Genomic DNA, 8,761 nt, shown 5'->3' on the forward strand with positions numbered 1-8,761 from the left:
TTTGAAACGAGAAAACGGGGGGACCCGCAACTGCTCCTTACTCATTAGAGAGCTATTACAGCAAGTAATTAACCCGTTTAAAAAAAGCCAGACTGGCCGCGGTGGCAGGTGGACGAAAGAGGCCACGGCGGCGGGAGGGTGAGCAGTCGTGGAGCAGTCTCTTCTTCAGGCGGACCCACCCATGCCCAGACCGGCTGAGAAGGGTAACACCTTCCAGAAAGGTGGCTGTGACGTTTCAAAAAACACACACGCACACACACACATACACACACAAAACCCAACCAAAAATCAAAATCAAATCACGGGTTAAAGCTGAGGAGCAGAGCGCCCGCGGGCAGTGAAGGCAGCATCCCTTTGCTTTTGCCAGCTGTCCAGCGAGCCGTGTGTGTGTGTGTGTGTGCAGGGCAGTTCCCCGGTGGTCGCTCCTTCCCGGGGGGATAAACAATCCGTTACAGACCGTAACGCTCTGACTGCGAGCAGCTCCGCTCCACCGTCCTTGGAGAGGCTCTGTTGGTTGGTATTTTTTTTTTTTTTTTAAACATCACTGAGTGAAAAACTTCGTATGTTGTTAACCCCCTCTCCCCCTCCCCGACTTCTTTTAGTCCGCTTAACTCTCTCCTCCCTGAGGGGCCTCGCTCTCTTCTCCCTCAGGCTGAAGGAAGTCAAAGGGGAGTTACCTTTCCTGGGAAGAAATCACAGCCCCCTGGGGAGAGGACTCCCGTCACAGCCTTTTGCCGCCCCGGGAGGCTAGCAGGCTCATCAGTTTGGCAGTAGGCAGGGCCTGGGGTTCACGTCCTCCCGTGCCCAGAGGAAAAGGTGAGATGCGCTGAGCCTCCTTCTTCCTAAGGGCTAGGGTGAGGGGCTCTTCGCGCTTTCCCTTTCGAAGCCCACCCAGCCTGTGCAGGACAAGGCCAAAGGAGCGTCCCTGCCTGGCTAACTAGGCAAGCGGCACTGCCGGGCGTGTGAGGGGGGAGCAGTACCGCAGTACCGCTTTCTCGGGGGGCAAACATTCCACAAGCACGGCGAGGAAACCGGCCACGGATCGCTGCAGGCCATGCCGACGCAGCCACTCGTGCCTGCCTGGTTTGCTCTGGGAGCGGGAGGGCAGGAGGGTAATTAACGCCGCCGCTGTGGACCTAGATAATGGACAGACGCTCCTTCCTTCCAGGAGAGAACGAGGGGGGAAAAAAAAATCTACCCTGGGTGCTGCCTCCAGTCACACGAGTCGTGTCTTGGCTACACATGTCTGGTCCCTCTAAGTTGGTGATGGGTTTTAACTCCGGGTTATTATTTAATTACGAAGCGGGGTAAAAACACTGTAACACAAAGAGCTTTATTTTACAATCCGAGAAATCCGCCTGTTCTTATATACAATATCACATCCCACCATTTAAATATATATATTTGTTATGTTTACAAAAGAAAAAAAAAAAAAAGAAAAAGAAAAGAAGACAGTACTGAAATTATTTACAGGAAGGAAAAAACGAGGGGTGGGAACCCTTTAAATACGACTAACATGAAACGCAACCAAACATCTTCACTCAGACAGGAATGAACTTTCCGGTGAGTCTCAGCGAGAGTGGATCACCAGCGTACAGGTAAGTGTTTTAAATTAAAAGGAAACGAAACGAATCGAAACCACATCAAAACAAAAAAAAAAAAAAGAAAAAGAAAAAAAAAGAGAGAGAGGAGGGGTGGTCTATGCAACACAATTTAAAGGAAACAAAACTCGGCGGGGAGAGGGGAAATGAGGAAAGAAAAAGGGGGAAAGTCTGTTTGACTCGAGTCAGTGAGAGCCATTTTCTTGGGGGGGGGGGGGGACGGTTAGGAGTACCTTGATGCGACCTTACCAAGGTCCCTGCCTGGGCTTTCCACTGTGTTAATTTGCTGCATTACTTCGTTTAGAGGGAAGGGATGGGGACTCCATCTCCCTTAGATATATACTACCAGAGCAGCCCGATTTATTTCTCCACCACTTCCTCCACGCTGGTCAGTTTAGGCTCGTCGGAAGAAATACTGTCGACTATGGAAGAGAGACAGCGAAGGCTGCTGGAGGCTGACGACTCGACGATGGAGCCTCCTGCTCGAAGAGAGAAAAGGGATTAAAGAGCAAACGGTTCCTCCCTGCCGGGCCTGCGGAGCAGGACTGGCGGCAGGCGAAGAGCCCGGACGCCGGAGGGGGTGAGACACCGAGAGGGACTGCGACCGCTGGGGCAGGAGAAAGGCACCGGGGAGCACGGCCCCGCGGCGGCCGTTCCGCCACGCACACGGAGGACGGCGGCCGCAGTTCGAGTTACCTTCCTTGGGGCTGATCCCCAGGGCTCGGGAATGGTCAGAAACACTTTGCCAGTCGGAGCTGCAGGTGCTCAGGAAGTCTGAACTGGGGATCTGCGACACACACACGCGGGGGCGGGAGACACAGGGAGAGCATGGGTATTAAATAAGGCGGACCGCATCTCCCCGGAGTGGGCCAGGAGCCCGCACGCTCTCCTCCGCGCCCGTCAGCCTGCACGGCCGCCAGGGCCGCCGCACAGGCCGTACCGAGGAGGACGGATGGGCACGGGCAGCTGCAAGCCAGGGCGGCGTGATGAATCAAGCAGCAGTGCTTACATTTCCCTGCTTGGGGCTGAAGCTGAAAGGGTCCCCCCCGATTTCCTGCATTTTCTCCTGCTGATCCAGCCTGTGTAAGAGGTCCTGCAGTCTCTCGATGTAGCTGATGGCGCTCCTCAGGATCTCCACCTTGGGCAGCCTCTGATTTGGGTTCGCCACAGTCCGCCTTTTCAGAGCCTCGAAGGCTTCGTTGATCTTCTTCAGTCTCCTCCTCTCTCGCAGGGTGGCTGCTTTCCGTCTGTCCGTGGGGGCCGACTTTCTTTTGCAAGTTTTACAAGCCCAGATCAAACACTGGCCGGGGCAGTGGGGGGGTTGTAGTCCAGGGGGTGCCAGCACATGCTCCTCTCCGCTGCTGTCACTACCAGCCTCTGGTGGCATTTGGTCCTGACAGGGCGACAAGGTGCCGTCACTGCCTGGGTACAGTGGGGATCCCTCGGCCATCTCCAGCTGCTGTAGGGCTCCATTCTCCCCGTCCAAATAGAAGAAATAGGAGCCAGTTTCAAAAAGGTCCATCATCATGCTGTCCCCTGGCCTCTCTGCCTGCTTGAGTTGGGTGGCAGGCTCAAAAACACCCCGAGGAACAACCCAGATGGAATTTAATTAGTGCAGTGACATAAGTCCTCCCTGCTTTATATAGGAACTGCTGAAACCCTATCCAACTTTTAGCTGTCGCGGTGCATCACCCTCCAAAACTGATTCCAGCCAGTCTCCTGGGCGCTGTCCTGAGAACATCTCCTATTTAGAAAGTAAGGGGGGGGGGGGGGGGGGGGAGGAGGAAGGGGGGGGGGGGGAGTGGGATACGTTTGGGGGGAAGGGACCAGTGGAAGAGGGCAGATTAAAAAAAAAAATCAAGAAAAAGAAAGGTACAAGATACAACCTAACTTCTCCCCTCCTTGAAATCCCGTGAGTTCGGGATGCAGCAAATGGACAAGAGGTGGGGGCACAGAAGCCGTGCCCGGGCGCGGCGGGTGGCCCCGTCCCCTCTGCTGAGCCCGCGGGGGCACGGCTGGAGGACAAAGGTGTGGGACTTCACAGGGAGCCCTCCTCTAGCACACCCCTCACACTCCCCCCCCCCCCCGCCCCAGCACACACTCCTTGCTCCAGTGCTAAGTATAGATCTATAGGGAGAGATTTCAAAGGCAGCCACCACTCTCCAAATAGACGGGTTAATAGTTTCAGAAAAAGCCCCTGCTCTTCCCCTCTCCCTCCCCCAAAGCATGCTATTCCTGTCACCCAAGCCACCCGGGCCAGCCCAAGGTTAGAAGCCAAGCTCACTGTTCCTTCACATACAGGGGGAAGGCTGCCAGGGCAGAAGCTTGCTGCCGTGCTGAAGGACCCAAGGTTATTGCACCTTGGCTCAGTCTTTTAATCCGAATTTCCCCGTGTTGCCAATGAGGTGACAGGAATGATCCCAGGTGAGTAGGCTGCAACATGGCAGGGCTCTCCAGACAGTCCCTGTCCTTGGCAGTGTTCAGGACAAGTAAAGCCCAAGCATGTGGTGAAACTGCAGTTCAATCCTTTGGGCCTGGCAAGGGATGTAGAGCTTCCCAGCCCCTGAGACAGAAACAGAGCTGGTCTCCACTCTCTGATAGTGTGTACCATAACATCACATCATACAAGGCTTCCCTCACACCAGGGAAGAGTAGATACAGGAAAATGCCCTGTTTGCCTCTTTTCCTGGGTACCTTGTGTTTCTTAAATCCTACCTAATTTCTCTCTATGTATGTAAGTATTTGTGTGTATATAGATCTGTGTGTGTTCCATATGTATAGCCACACACATATCTCTATTCATGGGGACAAATCAGTACATTTCTGTGAGTGTGTGTACTCTTTTCCACAGAAACTCACGAAAACATATGGAGAGTGGCTGAAACATAGAATCACAGAATTGTTAGGGTTGGAAGGGACTGCAAGGAGCATCCAGTTCCAAACCCCATGCCATGGGCAGGGACATCTCACATTACTTCAGGTTGCTCACAGCCATATCCAACCTGGCTGCAAAAACCTCCAGGCATGAGGCTTCCACCACCTCCCTGGGCAACCTGTGCCAGTCTCTCACCACCCTCATAGGGAAGAACTTCTTCCTAACATCCAATCTCAATCTACCCATTTCTAGTTTTCTCCATCCTCCCACTCCTATCACTCCCTGACACCCTCAAAAGTCCCTCCCCAGCTTTCCTGTAGCTCCCTTCAGATCCTGGAAGGCCACAAGAAGATCTCCTCAGAGCCTTCTCCTCTCCAGACTGAACAACCCCAACTCAGCAGAGCAGCTCAAGCCCTCTGCTCATCCTCGTGAGCCTTCTCTGGACATGTTCCAGCACCTCCAAATTCTTCTTGTAATAGGAGCTCCAGAACTGGATGAAGTACTCCAGGTAGGGTATGAATAAGTCTTGAGTGGTAAAATCAATCAGTGGTCAGCATTATCAAAATCAAATAAAGACATGCTCCATTTTAAGGCACGACTGATCTCCAGAACTTTGATCCCTCCAAATTCACTTTTCCACATAAATATTTCTGGATAATTGTGGTTGAATAATGAACCTGGAACTGCCTGAACCTGGAACCTGAACCTGGAACTCACACCTTATGGTTTAAGCATAAATTCAGTCCAGCACTACAAAGAAATACTTTGTCAGACATCCCTCCCCCCCTCCCAAGTACCTAATTTTTTCTCCTTCATTTTCCTCAAGATTCTTCCAGCCACAGGCCTTGGATGTTTTTAGTCTTTGATGTCTACAACACTTATTTGTAGTGTGGATGAGGCATTTCCACTCCTATGTGGCACTCAGAAAGGGCGCCTGGGCAAAGACAAAATTTTCCTTCTGTCTTTGTTATAGCCCTATTCTACTTCACAGTCTCACAGTACATTAGAGGTTGGAAGGGACCTCCAGAGATCATCCAGTCCACACACCCCCCACCCCCCCCACCCCCCCCCCAATCTGCCAGAGCAGCATCACCCAGGGTACTCCACAGAGGAACGCATCCAGGTGGGTTTGGAATGCGTCCAGAGAAGGAGTCTCCACAACCTCTCTGGGCAGCCTGCTCCAGGGCTCTGTCATCATCACTCTAAAGAAGTTTCTCCTCATGCTGAGCTGAAACTTTCTCTGGTCAAGTTTGTCTCCATTGTTCCTTGGCTTATTGCTGTGCACCACCCAAAAGACCTTGGCCCCCTCCACTTGACACCCAGCCCTCAGCTACTGATAGACATTGATCAGATCCCCTCTCAGCCTTCTCTTCTCCAGACTAAACAGCCCCAGGGCTCTCAGTCTCTCTTCACAGGGGAGATGCTCAAGTCCCCTAAGCATCCTTGTGGCTCTCCCTTGGACTCTGCCAGCAGGTCTCTGTCTCTCTTGAACTGGGGAGCCTGGAAGTGGACACAGGATTGCAGCTGTGGTCTCAGCAGGGCAGAACAGAGGGGGAGCAGAACCTCCCTAGCCCTACTGGCCACACTTTTCCTGCTGCACCCCAGGATCCCATTGGCTCTCTTGGTCACAAGGGCACATTGCTGTCCCATGCAGAACTTGCTGCCCACCAGCACTCCAAGGTCTTTCTCTGTGGAGCTGCTTTCCAGCAGGGCAGCTCCTAACCTGTCCTGGAACCTGCTGTTATTCCTCCCCAGGTGCAGGACCCTGCACTTGTCCACATTCATGTTTTCACTGGATCAGAGGATGTTAGGGGTTGGAAGGGATCACCAGAGATCATCGAGCCCAACCCCCCTGCCACAGCAGGACCAGAGAATCCAGCACAGATCACAGAGGAATGCATCCAGATGGCTCTGGAAAGTCTCCAGAGAAGAAGACTCCACAACTTCTCTGGGCAGCCTGTTTCAATGTGCTGTGCCTCTTGACCCCCAGCCCTCAGATATTGATAGACATTTATTAAATCCCCTCTTAGTCGTCTCCTCTCCAGACTAAACAGCCCCAGGGCTCTCAGCCTCTCCTCACCAGGAAGTGTTCCAGTCCCTTCATCATCCTCATAACCTTCCCTTGGACTCTCTCCAGTAGATCCCTGTCCCTTCTGAACTGGGGAGCAAGAACTGGATACAATATTCCAGGTGAGGTCTCACTAGAACAGAGGGGAAGGAGAACCTCCCTCGATCTGTTTTGTTGTCACTTGTAACCTCTGTGTTCCTTAAGACGCCAGCAGAAGCTATTGGAGGGCTAATTGCCTGCCATTCCTCCTGATGTGCCAAGAGGTGCACTTGAATGCTCTGGATGTGTTTACATTCTCACTTTAATTAGTCGGGTGTGCCCTTGTAGAGCAAATCTCTGAACAGCCCTCACTTCCTCTGCTTTTGATACTCACTACAGAGTGCTCTCAGAGCATGGCAACCGAGTTCTGTTCAGGAGAAACTAAGCAGAAGGCAGCCTGAACTGTGAAGTGGATGCTGGGTCTCTAGAACTGCCAGTTTCTGCAGATCCCTTATATCACAGTATCATCACAGTATCATAGTATCAGTCAGGGTTGGAAAGGAACCACAAGGATCATCTAGTTCCAACCCCCCTGCCATGGCCGCCAGGGACACCCCACACTAGATCAGGCTGGCCAGAGCCTCATCCAGCCTGGGCTTAAACACCTCCAGGGATGGGGCCTCAACCACCTCCCTGGACAACCCATTCCAGGGCTTCACCACTCTCATGGTGAAGAACTTCCTCCTCACATCCAGCCTGAATCTCCCCACCTCCAGCTTCATTCCATTCCCCCTAGTCCTATCACTACCTGATCTCCTGAGAAGTCCCTCCCCAGCCTTCCTGTAGGCCCCCTTCAAATACTGGAAGGCCACAATTAGGTCACCTGGGAGCCTTCTCTTCTCCAGACTGAAGAGCCCAAACTCCTTCAGTCTGTCCTCATAGGAGAGGTGGTGCTCCAGCCCTCTGAAGCACCTCTCCTATGAGAGAGATCATCTGCCAGTGTCTTCATAGTGATACACCATTGGGAAGGACTAGAAAAAGCCTCAAGGTGATGCTGCACTGCAAGATTTGCTGCTGAAATCGTGTATTACTGTGGTGGGTTAATGGCCATTCTGAAAACAGGGTGGAGGGCTTGCAAGTGCTTTGCCCTCCCAGCAGGGCATTTCCCCCCTGGGAAACTGAGTCTGTTCCACTTCCCCCTCCCTGCCCAGCTAGAGTATAAAAGGGAGGGCATTGCAGTCATTAGGTCTCCTTTTTGGCTCCTTCCTCTCCTGGATGAGAGCTACTGCAGCTGCCTTCCTGCTCTTCCACTATGTGGTTGGGCCTGATCCTTCTCCCTGCTGCCTCTGTGCCTCTTCAGAGAGAGAGACTGGTTTTGTATTCTTGGTTTTTTTTTTTTCCCTCCTCCCATCCATCTTTGTTCCTTGCCCTTGTGAACCTTACCTGTTATTGTTACATATATATATATTGTTTAAAGAAAACTCTTTACCTCTCTACTTCCAGACTGACTCCAAATTGTTGCTTGGTGGATTTGCTCCTTCCCTTTCCTTTTTTTTCCCCTCTCTGTTGGGAGGGAGGAGGGGGGAGCAGGGGAGAGATTCTCAGCCTTGCCCCCATCTGAGCTCTTGACTCCCAGTTAAGGCTCAAACCACTGCAGTTATGCCAAGCTAAGGTGGATGAGAGAGTTCCTTTCTCTCTTCAGAAAACGATTTAAGCAGATGGGAAGGGTTGAGATAACTTTACTTTTTTAAAAGATGTTTGAAATGGCTGAGAGATTTGGTAACAGGAAGGGGAAAGCTGGTGCACAGAAGGTAGCTAGGCTGGTGAGGGAGTTTTAGGCTATGCCTTTAAATTTTTTTCGCAGACCTTGAGCAGAAAAAGTAATAAAATGTAAATAAATTACTATTGGATATGAAAAGGAAAATAGAGATGATTCTAAATAATTTCATTGGAGAGATATATACCAGAAGATTGGTTGTACCAAAACAATTCTTGTGCCTCTAGTCTATTCTCTCTTTGTGGCTCTGGAAGTTCTTCACAGACAGAGAGATTGGCCATTGGAATGTGCTGCCCAGGGAGGTGATGGAGTCACCATCTCTGGAGGTGTTTAAGAGGAGACTGGATGAGGCATTTGTTGCCATGGTTTTGTTGATTAGATGGTGCTGGGTGATAGGTTGGACTTGATGATCTGGAAGTTCTTTTCCAACCTGGCTAATTCTCTCCTCTCCTTTCCTCTCC

General features: G+C 51.7%; 1 protein-coding gene across 1 annotated transcript; it reads right to left on the bottom strand.

Annotated features, from left to right (window-relative positions):
- Positions 1-1,327: 1,327 nt before the first annotated feature.
- MYF6 (myogenic factor 6) lies at positions 1,328-3,216 on the bottom strand. Its single transcript, XM_068168107.1, has 3 exons — positions 2,611-3,216; positions 2,298-2,388; positions 1,328-2,080 (listed from the first exon to the last, which is right to left on the bottom strand). The coding sequence occupies exons 1-3, from the start codon at positions 3,127-3,129 to the stop codon at positions 1,962-1,964; spliced, it is 729 nt and encodes a 242-aa protein (XP_068024208.1). The 5' UTR covers positions 3,130-3,216; the 3' UTR covers positions 1,328-1,961.
- Positions 3,217-8,761: the final 5,545 nt, after the last annotated feature.

Source organism: Melanerpes formicivorus, unplaced genomic scaffold, assembly GCF_026170545.1.
Source record: "Melanerpes formicivorus ecotype bairdi unplaced genomic scaffold, bMelFor1.0.p_v2 SCAF_132, whole genome shotgun sequence".
NCBI classification, from domain to species: domain Eukaryota; kingdom Metazoa; phylum Chordata; class Aves; order Piciformes; family Picidae; genus Melanerpes; species Melanerpes formicivorus.